Source organism: Populus nigra, chromosome 1 (genome assembly GCF_951802175.1).
Source record: "Populus nigra chromosome 1, ddPopNigr1.1, whole genome shotgun sequence".
In the NCBI taxonomy this organism is placed as follows: Eukaryota; Viridiplantae; Streptophyta; class Magnoliopsida; order Malpighiales; family Salicaceae; genus Populus; species Populus nigra.
The window spans coordinates 36450690-36469019 of NC_084852.1; the positions used below are offsets into that span (position 1 = coordinate 36450690).

Sequence of the window (18330 nt, forward strand, 5' to 3'; positions counted from 1 at the left end):
ATTGTACTCTTGAGTTAAGAAAAAAAAGAAGAAAAAGGTGCATCTGAGATTTTTATAATAGGCCAGATGCGTACCAAACCTTCTAAACCTAGAAGCCCTTATCTTTTTTTAAAAGGCCATGCACCCATATTCATCCTTTATCTTTTTTATTTATACAATTGGATTATTTTTTTTACTTTATAATGAATTTCTTTAAAATATTTTTTTAAATGATAGGTTAAAAAAATCCAGTTATACCATAATTGTTTAATAATATTTTTTTATAATAGTATTAAAAATTATTTTATGAATAATATATATGAAAGTAACATACGAAATATTTAAAATAAATACATATGAATATTTAATGAGAATAGATTATCTATATTGTTATTTTTTTATTATGAATTTTTTATATAGTTTTTTAAATAAATATTTTTTCATATAATCATATAAAAATTATAAAGGCATGTTTTTTTTAATTGAAACTTGCTTTTCATAGTATGATATTTTTTTTAACTTAGAATTATACTTCTAATAAAAAAATAGTTGTTTTTATCAAAATAAAAAAAATAAAGAAATACATGGAATGAGAGTTTTGATTATATATATGGCAATGTAAAATAGTTAATGTAGAGATTACAACACAAGAATAATAAACTTCTCCTAAATATATACAAGCCTATACTATAATATGCTTCCTCAAACTGAGGGTTAAGATTCTACCTGAAGAGTAGTAAAAAAGGAAGAGGAGAGAGGTTTTGTGAGAACATCTGCAAGTTGATCCTTAAAAGAAATAAAAGAATCTAAACGGCTTTTATAGCAATTCTATCACGAACAAAATGATATTCAACCTCAATATATTTAGTACACGTATGAAAGATAAGTTTGACAGATAAGTAAGTAGTATCTAGATTATCACACCAAGTCATAGGCACTAAAGAAGGAGTAATCTGTAGATCTTGCAATAAATATTGAAGCCATATGACCTCATAAGTGCCATCAGCTAAGGCTTCATACTTTGTCTCTGTAGAAGATCGAGCAACAGTGTGTTGTTTCCTGGACTTCCAGGAAATCGGTGTATGACTAAAGAAAACAACATAGTCACCCGTAGATTTACAATCATCAACACTACCAGCTTAATCAGCATATGTAAAACCATGCAAGGAAAAAGAAGAGCTACGTGATATGAAGACCAAAAGAGATCGTACCCTTAAGATAACGTAGAATGCGTTTGACGACAGCTCAATGTGAATATGTAGGAGCATGCATATACTGACAGACTTTGTTAACAACAAAATAAATGTTTGGTCTCGTAAAGCTGAGATAATGAAGCGCACCAATAATTTGCCAAAAACATGTAGGAGATTAAAGAACAAGCACTCTAACACGGAAGTAACCTTTGATGTAGAAATAAGAGTATCAACAGGCCTGTAAGAGGACATACTTTTCGATGATAAATATGTTGTAACCTTTGATGTTTCTTGATGATAAATATGTTGTTTCTTGATGATAAATATGTTGTTTCAATGCTATTTCTTGATGCATCTCAATGGTCTTTTCCATCAGAGGTAGCATCAGGCGGTATTTTTTCCTTCTCTTTCTTTTATTCTTTTTTTTTCTCTATGCTATCCTTGAATTTTGTAGTTTTTTTTTTATTATTATTTCTTAATTTTTCCTAATTGTTAATTATAGTCTCTTGAGTAAAGAGAGAAAAAAAACCAAAAAAGATTGTCAAATGATAAATCTTTGTTTTTCTGGTACCTCTGAGAATCTTGCAACGAGCCTGTTGAACACAAACCATCTACGCCAATCATGAATAGAGTAAATATAAAAAATATTTAAGGGGAAAAAAAGAAGAAAAAAAAGTGCATTGTGCGAATCCAAATGTGTCTGTTGTTATAGGGGAAGAATAGGTAACACCTAGGCGCTTTAGTTTTTCTTAATAATCAATAATTTATTGTGAAAAAGAAAATCATAGAAATCAAGAATATATTAAACTAATAGAAGAAATAAAAGAAATTAATCAATAATTTATTAAACTAATTTCATTTATTTTTTTAAGAAAATAACAGCTTTTTAGAGTAGTTTTTTTCTTTTATGAAATCAAGAATATATATATATTAGAAAAAACCTGCTCAGTGTAGGTAAGAGTTTTCACTATATAGATTGTAGCCTAGACATGAATCTAATTATAAGAAATAAATACAAGGAAATATAAAATCCTATTAATAAAGCAAGCAATATAAAATCAAAACTTAAACAAATTAAACTAAAATACATTCATGATTCTTGTACAAATCAATATTACCGGTAAATTAAAATGAAGACAGCACCGGTTTATAGAGTAGGTTTTAACTGAGTCAATTCCTTCTCTAGGTTAACATGATGGAAAGCTAGCTGTGGGTCAAGCACCAGAAGTCATGGCATGTCATTTCTTCCTTTGAAATTTTGAGATTCAACTAATTCGAAAGCAGCTGCATGCAAGTTTCACCCAGGATTCCCTAACGACTAATCAAGGGTATTTGACTTCCACTAATGAATCAAAGTAGTCTCGTGGATATTTTGTTACAAAAACTTTATTTTTTTATTTTTTAAGTTGAAAAAGAAAGGGAGAAACATATTAAAAGAAATGAAAAAAAATAAATTTGATAGGTCATATTCTAATCATTAAAAAAATAATCTTAATATTGATGTATTTATCTTGAAAATAAAAATTCAATGAAGATTATTTGGGCTTTTAATCATAATAGAAAAAATAGATAAGAACCCTCAAAATTCATTTTAATTCAATTTAATTTTATGTTTTGAAACTAGTTAGATTGTATTTTTAGATGAAATTAAATATATTAAAATTTAGATTTTAAAGTTTAAATTTCTTAATTTTCAAACCACTAAAATAGTCAAAAATTTATTGTGACATGTAATCCATCCATAAGTTTGTTAATTAAAAAAAACTTAGGTGAATGATGTATTGTACTCTTGAGTTATGAAAAAAAAAAGAAAAAGGTGCATCCGAGATTTTTATAATAGGCCAGATGCGTACCAAACCTTCTAAACCTAGAAGCCCTTATCTTTTTTTAAAAGGCCATGCACCCATATTCATCCTTTATCTTTTTTATTTATACAATTGGATTATTTTTTATACTTTATAATGAATTTCTTTAAAATATTTTTTTAAATGATAGGTTAAAAAAATCCAGTTATACCATAATTTTTTAATAATATTTTTTATAATAGTATTAAAAATTATTTTATGAATAATATATATGAAAGTAACATACAAAATATTTAAAATAAATACATATGAATATTTAATGAGAATAGATTATCTATATTGTTATTTTTTTATTATGAATTTTTTATATAGTTTCTTAAATAAATATTTTTTCATATAATCATATAAAAATTATAAAGGCATGTTTTTTTTAATTGAAACCTGCTTTTCATAGTATGAAAATTTTTTTTACTTAGAATTATACTTCTAATAAAAAAATACTTGTTTTTATCAAAATAAAAAAATAAAGAAATACATGGAATGAGAGTTTTGATTATATATATGGCAATGTAAAGTAATTATTGTAGAGATTACAACACAAGAATAATAAATTTTTCCTAAATATATACAAGCCTATACTATAATATGCTTCCTCAAACTGAGGGTTAAGATTCTACCTGAAGAGCAGTAAAAAAGGAAGAGGAGAGAGATTTTGTGAGAACATCTGCAAGTTGATCCTTAAAAGAAATAAAACGAATCTAAACGGCTTTTGTAGCAACTCTATCACGAACAAAATGATATTCAACCTCAATATATTTAGTACGCGCATGAAAGATAGGTTTGACAGATAAATAAGTAGTATCTAGATTATCACACCAAGTCATATGCACTAAAGAAGGAGTAATCTGTAGATCTTGCAATAAATATTGAAGCCATATGACCTTATAAGTGCCATCAGCTAAGGCTTTATACTTTGTCTCTGTAAAAGATTGAGCAACAGTGCGTTGTTTCCTGGACTTCTAGGAAATCAGTGTATGACTAAAGAAAACAACATAGTCACCCGTAGATTTACAATCATCAACACTACCAGCTTAATCAGCATATGTAAAATCATGCAAGAAAAAAAAAGAGCTACGTGATATGAAGACCAAAAGAGATCGTACCCTTAAGATAACGTAGAATGCGTTTAACAGCAGCTCAATGTGAATATGTAGGAGCATGCATATACTGACAGACTTTGTTAACAACAAAATAAATGTTTGGTCTCGTAAAGCTGAGATACTGAAGCGCACCAATAATTTGCCAAAAACATGTAGGAGATTAAATAACAAGCAATCTAACACGGAAGTAACCTTTGACATAGAAATAAGAGTATCAACAGGCCTGTAAGAGGACATACTTGCCGATGATAAATATCACGGAGGCTTTTGTCGTGCCTCATTGATAAGGTGTGATGTGTTGGGAAAAGTTTTTAGATTTAATCATAAAATTATGATTACTGTTTAAGAGTCGCCACCTAGTATTATGGTTACTAGAAACTTATGGTTCGTGAGAGTCTGAGTAAGGGACTGGTTGTGCAAGGGGAAGACGCATCACCCCCAGTACACCTTACCTAAGATAAGCTGCATTGTTGTTTAATTGTTTTTTTTTTCTAAGTCAAGTTTTTATTCGTTGGTCTTTTCTAAGGTTCAAGGCAAATCTTGTTTCATGAGAAAGTCTCTACCTTATTGGGTTAGATCCTAACAATTCTAAAGTTTGGATTTTAGCATCGTATTTATTTACACCTTATATCTTTAATACCTGAGGGTGTACCTTATTGTGTAATTTTACACCCTCCAAATATTAAAGTTTACATCTAGACCCTCAAAAAACGATTGGAAAAAGGTTTTTGATATTTTGACCAAACCCTAATGGATGATCATAAACTGGTTATGATATCCATTTTCTGGATTTTCAAAACATGAGAAAGATGCAATTTTTTAATGAAAATATGCTTTGAAAAATTTTAGAATTTGGTCATATGCATGAAAACAATTTTTTTTAAAAGGGAAAATTAATTTAAAGGTTTTTGAGATTTTTTTTGAAAATTTTTTCAATTTATTTTTTTGAAATATTTTGGAGAAAATCAGGTATTTTAATACTGGATTTGTATTTTACAGTGTAAATATACAACCCAATATTATGCAAAATTAGTAGAAAAATATTTGAGAAAATCACAATTTTTTGAAATGATTATATATATATATATAATTCATGGCTACTGTTCACGCAGTAAGCAGAGAAGAAGAAGAAGAAGGAGGAGAAGGAGGAGGAAGAGGAGGAGGAGGAGGAAAGGAGGGAGGCTCACATGGCTGAAGGGTCATGGATGTCGTCATTAGTTTGGCTGAGGATGGTGGAACAGGTGGTGGTTGCAATGGTGGAAGCTGATGTTGGTCACAACGGGAAGAAGAAACATCTTCCAGATGAGAGAAAGACGTTCACAGTGGCTTATTACAGGCGTAGTGGTGGCTGGTTGGTGGTATTGGCAATGTGTGGGTGTGTTGGTTGCTCAAGGAGGAGCTGAAGGAAGAAATGGTGACGGTGTTGGTTTCTTGTGTCGGAGGAAGAAAGAAGAGGAAGTAGAAGAAGAAAATCTGCAGCGGGGAGAGGGAGGACCTCGTGGTGGTTGCCCCTATCGCCGGTGAGGATTTGGGTTCGTGGGGAGGCTGAGCAGCCGTCTGTTGGTGGAGGAGAAAGGTTTCTGTGGGGTCTTCAACGGCTGAAGACAAGGTGGAGAGAGAAACAGAGAAGAAATGTGCAGAAACTAAAAAAAATTGTTTTTTTTTTTTTTTTTCTGAATTTGGACTCGATTTTCTCCTCTCTCAGGGCTTGAAATCCACTTTTATTTATAGGCGGTTGATTCAGTTGGGAAGGATCTCAACTGTTGGTTCAAAGTAGGCATCCTGAATTGTCAAATCCGCAGGAAAAGGTTGACTGAGTTGACCTCTTTAAATCGACACTGGTGCCGATGGGTTGTCATTCAGCCTGAACGGGCTATATGAGGTTGTAGAGAAATTACAGAGGATCATTTGTGTGTAATATTTGTCAATTTTTATGGACGTTAGATGCATTAAATGCACCTTTAAAGTAGCTTCTCTGAGTTGTCATTTGATAGAAAATTAAAGAAAAAGATGAACAGTATTAGAGTTCTGTTTTTGGTCAAAGTTCATTTCAGTCCTCCCTCTTTAAATTTGATTTAACTGCACCTATAATTGACCTTATACTTTTGATTTAGTGCAATTTAACCCCTACCGAACTTGAATTAGAACCCTTAATTTACGCGCCTTTTGCATTGTGGTCCTTGATCTCGGTTTTATGCAATTTAACCTCTAATTGACCATTAAACTTTCAATTTCTTCAATTTCACCCATGGTTTTTGTCAATTAAGACCCTATAGTTTGGCGCCTTTTGTAGATTTTGGTATTTGGCTGCGAATTTTATCAATTTGACACTTAATTGACCCCAAAACTTCAATTTTATTGCAATTTTACCCTTGATTTCAATCAAGTAACTTGGAAAAAAAATTAAATTTAGTCTCTTAAAATTTCAATCTTCTTAATTAAGCCTAAATTAGGCTCCCAAACTTAATTTTTCACCAATCAAGCCCTTAATAAAATTAATTTAATCATTTTAAAGTATAATTAAGTCCTTACACTTAATTAAATCATTCAATTGGATCCAAATTAATTCTTAAACATAATTAAAATTTAATTTGGCCCATGATTAAATCAAATTAGCCTATTAAAAATTTAATTATGTCCTTGAACTTGATTTTTATGCAAATTCGTCCAATAATCATTTAATTTGATATTAAATTTGCATTTTTCTCCATTTTTGGGCATAATAAGGTACAATTATGCCTAAAAATTTCCTCTCCCGTCTTGCTTTCTCCATGTTGCTAGCTTTAATTTTATTTTTTTATTTTGAAAAAAATATGATTTTTAGGGAATAACCCAGAATTGGGTTATGACAATAAATGTCAAGAATATACTTATCTTACCATAGAATAAGACCCATAAGAGTAAAATGAATCTCAATGCCCAAAAAATAATGAACAGCTCCTAAATCCCAAAGCTTAAACTATGAGCTCAGTATGAATCAATCTGTGAAGTAAGGTTGGGTTGCTTCCAGTTAACAGGATATCATTAACATAGACTAACATATAAAAAAATATCATCGCCCACAAATATAATGAACAATGAGGTGTCAACATTCTAAGCATGAAAACCAATTGAGAAGAGATAATCACTAAGTCGAGTGTACCATACCCGAGGAGCTTGTTTCAAGCCATATAAGGATTTTTTCAATCAACACATATAAGAAGAGAGAGTAGAGTCGATAAATCCCATTGAGAAAGGCATTATGAATATCAAGTTGATTTATTTTCTAACCACGAGACACTGCAACTATGAAAATTAACCGAACAATAGCTTGTTTAATAACAGGATTGAAAGTCTCAAAGTAATCAATATCTTCTTGTTGACTAAAGCCTTGAGTAACCAACTAAGCCTTATAACGTTCAATGTTGCCATCAAAACGATACTTGATTTTGTTTAATCAATGACAACCAACAACATTCATCTAAAGATGAAAAAGAACCAAGGACCAAGTGTCATTGAAATGCAGTTCTTGAATTTCAGCCTACATAGCATCGCACCAGGCATCATACCTATCAACATCAAAAAAGGTAAGTGATTTATAGGCAGGAGACGAAACAACCCGAGAGGCAGGAATGTTAGTTGTGGCAGAAAAAACAATCAGATTGACTGTCTTTAGCTGCCATAGATAAAGAACCATAAACGACGATGCATGGAGAGGTGAATATGAAGGGGGATCCTGCTACAAGGGATAAGAGGACAAGTCAACAACTAGACTTAGCCTATCAATAGAAGTATAGTAGAGCTCGTAATAGAGGCATCACTGGCAGAGAATGGGGAAAAATCAGTAGGACAACTGGGAGAACCAACAACAACAAATTTGATATGCTGCAAAGCAGAGGGGGACGAAGATGTACCTACAGTATGATTGTTAGGTAAACATGCATGTAGTGATGGACATGGGGAATTTTCGGGCTATTGTGGGTGATAAGAAACAAGTGTGTGAGAGGAAGAGGCATACGGGCGGAGAGGTTGAGTGGTAGCAAGTATAGGAGAATGAAAAGGTGGGGAGAGGAGGAGATTGGGTAGAAGACTAGTTGGGTTGAATAGAGAGTAAGAGGCGGATTGTGCAATCTGTTCAGATTTGACAAAAGAAAAATATGTTTATGAAAACGGACATGACGAGAGATATAAATGTGTTGAGAAACGATAACCAAGATGAGAAGAGTTATAGCCAAAAACACATAAAAAATGAGCAAAATTTTAATTTATGATTATGATAGGGACGCAAAAACAAAAAACAAAAAACAAAGATACCCAAATGTACATAAAAAATGATAATTAGGAGACCATTGAAAAAGACAATCAAAAGGAGATTTATTGTCTAGGACAAGAGTAAACATTCAATTGATAAGATAAACTGAGGTTTCAAAAATGTAATTTCAAAATCTTAATGGTGCTTTACACTGTCCTAAAAAAGTAAGATTAGTTTTCACAATATGCCTATAACGACGTTAAACTATTCCATTTTATTCATGAGTATGAGGACAAATCAAACGATGATGAATACTAATGGTCTAAAAGAAAGTGGATAAGTTACGGTATTCACCACCCCAATTAGTTTGAACAGATTTAAGTTTTAACGAAAATTGACACTCAACAAAAGTTTAAAATTAATGAAAAATAGAGAAAACATTAGACTTTTCAACAAGAGGATAATATCATATATATTTTGTATGTGCATAAAAAAACAAAATAGTAAAAACCATCAAATGAAAAGAAAGGAGCAGGACTCTAAACACCACTAAAAATTAATTCAAGTGGAGTAGAAGTTTTGTGACTCTCAGGTCCTAAAGACGGATACGATGATTTTACTAACAAACAAGCTTGACACTAAAAATTAAGGTGTTTAGAGCTACAAGCAATCTTGTTTTTTTATACAAAAAAATTAAAAATTACGGGAAGTAGGATGACCCAGTCGACGATACCATAGATTAACAGAAGCAGATACATGAGAAAACCAATAAGCTTGAGGAATTGACATTGAAGAAGACTCAAAGAAAACACAGAGACCTTCTTTACTCTGATTGGAAAGGAGTAATTCCTTGGTGTTGAGATCCTTGATATAAAACACATATGAGTGAAATTCAAAATAAACATTGTTATCAAAATAAAATTTCTGAACAGAAATAAAATGTTTTTTAATATATGGGACATGAAGAATATTATACAAAGTAAAGGTATGATGTGGTGTATATAACTTAGTATGACCAATATTAGATATGGAGAATCCATTATCATCACCAACATGCAAGTGATCATTGCTAGGATATGGTTCAGACCCTGTCAAATTTGCAAGATCAGGTGTGACATGTTGATTAGCACTAGTGTCAGGAAACCAATCGACAGAACCTGTTGAGGAAATATTGTTCAACGCAAGATTTGCACTAGATTGTTGTCTATGGCTTTGAAGTTATACCACATGCTCAACCATATTGAGGGACTCAGTGGTCGAAGACTTGATATAACTAGCATTGGACATTATACCACTTTGAAAAGCCATGATGCCCCCTATTTTGCTGCTAATTTCATTGCCTCCAATCATTGTTGGAAGACCCACTGAAGTTGCAAAAAATAGACTAAGAAATAGACCTATGTCCTCTGCCGCTGCCAGCAATAGGACACCACCCTCCATGAAAGCATCCTCTGCATTTACCAAAAGAACAAAAAGGCTGACATTGGGAAACAAGTGTTGAAGGGCTGGTTTGGTGTGGGCAGTAAAGGAGCATTGACAACAGCAACACCTATGGATTGAAGGGAAGTCTTGTGAAGAAACTAATGAGTTAGAACATGACTATGAAGATCTGTATACGAAAGAGGTTCTGCCTTGGTCACGAGGGTTATTACCAACTCTTTGAATTCACCCTGACGACCATAAAACACATACAAATTAAAGTCCTGTAGTGAAACTGACTAGCCAACAGCAACTAATTTATCAAATAATACCTTTGCTTTTTACGTAAACATAATGACTGAATCATTACCATATCGAAGATCTTGAAATGAACCATGAAGTTGTATGATATGAGAATTAGACGGAGAAACAAGAATTGGCTCAAGAGTACGCCAAACAAAGTGTAAGGTTTGACAATCAATAACAAGATGGAGAATATCCATTGAAAGAGAAGAAAGTAATGCACTTAGAATAAGATGATCCTGTTGTTTCCAATGAAAAAAAAATGGTTAATCTGAAGAGAAATGTCATCAATAGCAACCATACGAGGAGAAGAACATGACAAGGAGTCATCAACAAAATAAAAAATACATTGTCCAAGAAAATATAGTTTCATCTGCATTTGCCAATACATGTAATTTGTATTTATAAATTTCAAAGAAATAACTTGATGAATAATAGAGAATCAAACAATAGCATCCACGGAAACAAGATGCACAGAAACAACAGTAGAGGAAGTCTACAAATTTGAAACGTTCATGGTGGCAAGATTTTAGCCAACAACAGCAGGAGAAGAGTGCATAATAGAGGAAGAGAACAAGTTTTGCAAAGGCACGACAACAAGAGTAGGAGAAGCCTTCAAAATAGACTGGGAGGAGGAAATATATATATATATATATATATATATATATATATATATATATATATATATATATATATAAGATAATGTCCAATAGTTAATATCAAGATTACAATACAAGAATAATAAACCTTTTTTTTCTTTTTTCTTTTTTTCTTTTTTTTTTTGATTCACGTGGGATGTCTGGACCAACTTGCGCGCACCACGACTATTCCCCACGGCCCACTGGACATCTTGCAAGCTCAGGGACAGGTTAGGCACCGCGGGGATGACAGGCGTGCACATAGAGGGTCGAACTCAAAACGGGGACGGAACAAGTCACACGGTTGACCACAGCAGCTAGGTCCTCAAGTATATACTAGCCTATGCTATAATAGACTGGCCTTCCAACGACGTTAACCTTTTTAACCTTCATGCTTCTTCCCTAATAACCAAACACTGAAAATGAACGAAATCTCGGGGGTTTTTTTTTCCAGTATTGCAATACTATTTCCAACTGTTACATGCCCACAATGTTGTAGATCGAATCAAGAAAGACGTGTTCTGGTACTTTTGTATTAATCTTCTGCAACCCATGTCAGGAATCAATGTAAGAAGTTAGAATTTTTGTCCTTTGGAGCCCTTCAACTTGCCGTTGCTACACATGACAAATTGCTGTCGACTTCTCTGGCTAAGATAATTCATGGTCACTCTACATTAAATTGGATCAAATCAACTCCTGTACTTCCAATCTAAGGTGATTTGAGCCCCTTCATCGATCCCACAATCCGATACAAATTATATAGCTAGATGAATGCCGCTTGTTATGATGTAATTGGTTGCAGAGTCTCAAATTAATTACTTTAATGAATTAGAGGAATAAATTTGATCCAATTTAAAATAGAGTTTGATTAAATCAAAAGTGCAAAACAGAGGGACCATGCATGATTTTTATCCCACAGGAAAGCGCCGATGTAAACTTGCAATATTTATGCATATACCAGCTTCGAATTTCTAAACATGCATCATATGACGCATTCATCTTCACAAGAACAAAACAACACCAATCGGAATCAAATACTGATCTGTGATCTATGATTAAAGCAATAATTAAAATCAAATAATGTAATGGTTCCAAGATTGGATGTGCTGACTTGGTTAAATAATAGTAATTAATGAACAAATCAGCTATACCATTGGAGCTAAAGCTGGCTCCACAGTGTGAATGGAGAGAAAATTAACAAATCATGACAACGGTTTAATTTGGTATGTATTCTGCTGATAGCTTGCATAATTCCATCAAGAACCGCAGTGGAGCCCATGTTGTTGGTTTTAGGGTTGCCCGTGACACTCACATCGACCAAGTAAACTTCACAAGATCGAATAAGCCAACATGGAAGCGTATTCGTTACCAAACTATAGTACATATTCAACAATAATTAATAGGCCAAAAACAACATACCTCTTTGATTTACACTGAAGTTGTTCAAAAATCCTTAAAAAAAAATTATATCCGGCCCGTTTGCTCCATTATTTAAATAATATCTTTGGTTTGTCTGTTATTTATATTAAAAAATAATATAAATTATATTTTAAAATTTTATTTAATAATTTAAATTTTTAAGTTAAATTGATTCTTTAATATTATATCAAATTCTTAATAGTTAAGTGGTCACGAGTTTCAATTTTATTATTTTTATTTATTTAATAAAAATTAAATATAGAATAATATGAATCTATATAAGTTTTAAATTTAAAATTTAAATTTTTAGATTGAATTAATTCTTTTATATTTACTTTGTTTTGTCACGATTTTCTACACTTCTAGAATTTTGAAATTGTATGCATGATTTGGCTGGAATTGGCGTACTTTAATTTCCGGGAAAATTAAGAAGGAAAAGGTTTATCAAAGCTAATTATTCATGGATGAATATGTGCATCAAGTTTATTAAGAGTAGAGGATTAAGTTGTACAGTTAATAGCCAAGATGAATATTGAAGAGTGACAGTCGGGTACAATAAAAAAAAATATATCAAAACCAGCTCGACCTCAGCAGTAGGATCTGGCCTGTAATTTAGAAGGGAGCTGAAAGACATATGGATTACCATTCATGAAAAAGAAGGTAGAAGAAAAGGCAGTCTTTACATTACTAATTACTGGTTATGTGTTGTCTTAGCAAGTTCTTGCCTCCATCATAGCCGGTATGCATGCATGAGCACATTTAGCAATCAATTTTACGTAGAAGAACATGTGGTCAAGTCAAGGTGGGTTCTCAAATTTGTTTCCTCGTGAGACGTTCAAGCAACCATAACATCTTGATTCTGGGGACGCCCAGGATAACTGGAACTAGTATGTTGCAGGGTTAAAATCTTATTGCTGACTAGACAGATACCATGGTAATGATGCTAGGACCAAGGAACATGGCAATTTGCCAATTAAACCCTACCACACAAGCATCCAAACGTTTGCCAAATATTGCTGCCAGCTATAAATTCCAAGAGCACACATGGCTAAACGAACTTATTCTATTAATTATTTTCCCTCAAGTCTGATTAGCCGACTGAATCTAGCTCCTTGCACCCTATAAAAACCCATCCCTTACAGCATCTCTCCATCACTGAAACAGCTCTCTTCTATAGCTTCAACTACTATAATTCACTAGAACTACTGCTCTCTTCTATGGCTTCCAAAAGCACGACATCACTTGCTCTCTTTCTTGCAGTCAACCTTCTCTTCTTCTCCCTAGTCACCGCCAAGAGTAGCAGTTGCCCCCCTCCTCCTAAACCCAAACCAACACCAACACCAAGCCCTTCCGGTGGAAAGTGCCCAAAGGATGCACTTAAATTAGGTGTATGTGCTGATTTGCTCGGTTCATTGCTTAATGTCACCGTCGGCACTCCCCCAGTAGAACCTTGCTGTAGTGTCATTCAAGGCCTTCTTGATCTCGAGGCTGCTGTTTGCCTTTGCACTGCCATCAAAGCTAACATCTTGGGCATCAACCTTAATATCCCAGTATCTCTAAGCTTGCTTCTCAATGTCTGTGGAAAGAAGGTCCCCAAAGATTTCCAGTGCGCCTAAAAGTATTTTTATTCCATCATGCATAGTTTGCTTAGTGTGTGATTTTTCATGGTGTGAAGTACTTTGATTTTCTATTAAGAATCGTGTGATGTAAGTGTAACAGCTACTTGCTTTGCTTGTTTCAGTGCTTGTCTGTTTACCACGAATAAGTGTAGCTTCCCTTGATAATGTCTACTCAAGGTTTTTTTTTTTTTTTTTGATGGAATGAATGCCGCGGTTGAACTTGATTAAGATGTAATTCCTGTTATAAATCCTTCTTTTTGTTTCTTTTTAGTGATAATTATTTGAAGTAAACTTGCAATTCTTGTCTATGATTCTGCATATGACAAATTGTTGCATACTTGAACTCCCCACCAGTGAGTATTATCCAAGAAAGAAAAAGAAAACGAGTGTTCTTGAGTCCGTTATTAATTAGTACTCTTACCATCCGAAGAAAATTGCTCAAATTCATCTTAGAGAAAACTGGATGAAAAGAACGCATTAAGAAAGAATAAATCTAAATGGTGTCTATTTCTTAGCCAATATATTCGAAGCTTACAACAAATCTAATGCTTGTGATTTAATCAAAAGTATTCATCTATTATATAACTTGGAACTCCATAGGTTCACCCCATTACTCGTATCATTGTACAATAACTAAAAGAGGAGAGGATGAAGTGTTTAACTGTTTGTAAGAACTGTTTAGTGTTTACATAGAGATGCACGGGGGTGTTGATTTACAAAAAGACTTTTTTGCTTAAAGAACGTTTTTAAAGACATTACAACAGAAGTACTTCAGGCTTTGTTTGAACAAAAATATTTCTAAGTTGTAGGGTTTGGCTTTAATTTGCTTTTAAGTTTACACATATATTGCTGTCTTACTCATAAGACGTTGTTTCACCCATCCATAATAATTATATTTCAGGCAACGCAGAATTGCAGACACTTTAGAGAAATTTATAGTACAATGGAATCAATGATCAGGGTTCACAAAGAGCAAGGAAATGAATAAAATTGCTTTTGCAAATTGAGTTCACGATCCTCATATAACATCACATCAAAAGGTTACCTTTCTAGTTGTAGGATCATTTGTAGATCTATTGTTGATGATTAGTTGTTTCAATAAATATGACAGCATCTGTTTCCATATTCCCTGCTGCATTAAGCCATGGAATTCGAAACACCTTTTCTAGGGAGTAGGAAAAATATTGCCACTACTAATCATAAAAAGCCTCCTCCAAGAGTCCTTTAAAAGGGAATCCGAAAAGAAGTTCACTGCTAACTATAGGAAGGCTGCTGAGCAGTGTGCTCAGGGAATTCTTTTGTTGCTCCTTTTGGGACTCTTGGTGTTTTCTAGTTACAAACTCATTTCAGAAATAATTGAATCTTTCGTAAGTCACCAGCCGGTGTTTAATCTTGAATCGATGGCGGTATCGATGATATTTCTACAACAGAAATCAGAGCTCAAGGCGTGGATTTCAACATTGAAATCCACGATGAGGTTACAGTTAATCCAGGTTTCCCTCTGAAAGGAGGATTGGAATTACGGTGGGCATGTAATAATTATATCAGGCTTGAGTTTTTGGCAGATGGCATGGTTGGGAAAACATCGAACGCTCAGTACTGCTCGTTGGACAAGTACATGTCTTTTTTTCTTTTCTTTTTTTAAGATTATGGTATTGCAGTTGCAGGGTTTATTTTATAAAATAATGTTACAATAATTATGTCAAATTTATCTGGGAATTTCTCTGCTCACTATGAAAACATCCCTTGCAACTAGAGACGACAATTTTTATTCTACTTCTCCGAAGCATTGTCATTAATTAACTTGATGTATGCCTTCTATGCCAAGAACACAAATTTCAATGTCTTGTGATAAATTTTCTTTTTTCATTTAAAGAGTAACCATATCCATCTTAAAAATGCTTGATTTAAGCTTTGGAATGACACAACATTTTAATTTATTTGTTGCAATGATTCAACCACTTTTTCCATATTTTGAAGCACAGAGAATGTTTCTAAACTCCAAGTTGCTTGAAACTGAAACATGATTTCTGTTGGGATCACCCAAAATAATCGACAACCTTTTTTTTAGGACTTGTGTTAGAGACACGCTTGCCGCTTTTATTTATTTATTTTTTATTATCCCACTAATTAATCTAAACTTCTTACGGAACCTAACCATGCTGATTAGTTATAAGTCTATCAGAAAAGTAAATACCAAACATTAAAACATGAATTATACAATTCGTTTCCTTACTAATATCTATAAAAAGAAAAATTAATTCCCTATAAATTAATTAATTAGAAAACCTAAGAGAGAACTAAATTTGATAAATCAAAACCTTGAAATAACATAAATCAGATTCATGTGCCTTTTAAAACTTTGTTGCCATCCAAATAACATTCATTACGAACGGAATCATCGAAGGCCTAAAATTCCTTGGAAAATTGTAAAAAGTTCAAAAATAATTAATTATATGATTTTACCATTAATAATATATAAATCACCAATAGTTTCAGTTCGTTGATAATATAAACAAATCACCATGGTTTTCTCTGTCGGTGATATGACATGGTTTTTTTATTAATGAAATTACCAATGGAATGATACTGGTAATTTTTTTCGCGTACTTTTTCCATCTATAAATCAATCAGTGTCTATATTACTAAAGTAATGACTGATACAATAGAAATCATCGACAATAAGTTTTTTAACAAACAATATTCGTCCATGATTTCATCAATAAATATTTTTCCAATAAAATTAGTGTCTAAATACTGACGGAACAATCCGCCATTAATATACAAAATTCTAGCAATAAAATAGACTTAGATACTAAGTTTATCATAAATGAAAACCATGCAACACTATAGTTTCTCTACTTCGAAATCCATGTGAGGCCCCAACCAAATGCATACGTAGCCTTGTTATCCTGTGATTGAAATCATAGTTATCAAACCCGGTTCTAAGATTGACCCCGCTAAGGAGACGGGTCCTAGGTTTCATGGGTCAACTTGGATTAACTCGCAAAAATTAAAAAAAAATATTTAAAGTTTTAATATTTCATATGAAAAAATTAAGAAAAAAATCATGTGAATATAGACTATACATGTTTTAAATAATGAAGTTTAAAATAATATTTTAAAAAGTTTTTTATCCTATATTGAAAAGATACTATGGTATCTTTTTAAGTTGAAGTATTTAAACCAAAATTTTGTTTTATCCCACATTAAAAAAACATAACTTTTTTTTCTTGTGAATATAAAGTATATATACTAAAAGGCTTCAAAGCCCACATTGAAAAAATAACTTCTTTCTTGTGAACATAGAGTATATATATTAAAGAGTTTCAAATCCCACATTGAAAAGATGTTATGTTATCCTTTTAAATTGAAGTATTTAAATCAAAAAAAAATTTATCCCACACTGAAAAAACTAACTTTTTTCTTGTTAACATAAAGTATATATATGAAAGGGTTTCAAATCTCATATTGAAAAAATAATTTTTTTCCTTGAGAACATAGAGTATATATACTAAAGGGTTTTAAATTTCACATTGAAAAAACATAATGTTTTTCTTGTGAACATAGAGTATATATACGAAAGGATTTCAAATCGCACATTGAAAAAATAATTTTTTTCTTGGGAACATAGAGTATATATGCTAAGGTTTCAAATCTCACATTGAAAAAATAAAATATTTTTCTAATATTTATATAGTGAACTTTAAAAAGTGTTAATAACTAACTAAAAAATATAAAAAAAAGGGGTATAGGAGAAAAACCACATTTGAAGAAAAAAAACATCAGGTCTCGTCTGGGTTCACCTGGTCATAGGTTGACCCACCGGGTCGACTGGGTTTTGTCAGGTTGTTGCATTGGTTGGTCTTTTAACAAACCCGGACTGATCTAGCCACCGGATCGACCTGCCAGAACAGTCCAAGTTTAATAACTATGATTGAAATCATTAGACTAAATGGTATAGACATTCTCATTACAACCCATTCAAACCACAAGATTTTCCTCAATCCTCTATTAAGGCACTTAAATAATTGAAGTAGGACTGATTTTCTCGATTTTCTTTTGAGACCAAAACTTTACATCTAATGTGATAGTACTTCATCTTAATTTTATTTTTCTTTTGAAGTTTATGTCTCACTCATGGATCCCTCCATAAGCTAGGTTGTTGTGTTAAGTTCTAAGGGTTGATAGAAGAAATTTAGCAACATAATATTATAAATATGATAGAAAATTTAGCATATTTTGCATATGTTGATTAGTAAATTTAGCATGTGAAGATTAATTAGTTGAATAGGTCAATAGATAATTAGAAGATTAGTTCATTGTATAAATAACAATTAATGGGAATCATGGAATCCAAGCAATAAAATTGATTTTTTTTATCAGTTAAAGTTGTTAGTTCTATCTGTATCTCTCTCTCTCAATTTCTTCTACTTCTTCCTTAATTTTTTTTCTAAACTCACTATTTGTTAAGAAAAATCCTTAAGAATTAGTATTAGATCTGCTTTCCAAGGTAAACAAAAAGGTTGCTAGTGTTTAAAAAGAAAACAATAAAATCAAGGCT

The 18330-nt window shown here is 32.2% G+C and overlaps 1 protein-coding gene across 1 annotated transcript; it reads left to right on the forward strand.

The window, feature by feature from the left end:
• Window positions 1-13285: 13285 nt before the first annotated feature.
• Window positions 13286-14057, forward strand: LOC133699042 (14 kDa proline-rich protein DC2.15-like). Its single transcript, XM_062122173.1, has one exon. The coding sequence runs from the start codon at window positions 13365-13367 to the stop codon at window positions 13761-13763; it is 399 nt and encodes a 132-aa protein (XP_061978157.1). The 5' UTR covers window positions 13286-13364; the 3' UTR covers window positions 13764-14057.
• The last annotated feature ends 4273 nt before the right edge of the window (window positions 14058-18330 follow it).

What these genes read in the sequence shown, in the direction of transcription:
- LOC133699042 (XM_062122173.1), top strand. Translation starts at nt 13,365, where the DNA reads ATGGCTTCCAAAAGCACGACATCACTTGCTCTCTTTCTTGCAGTCAAC.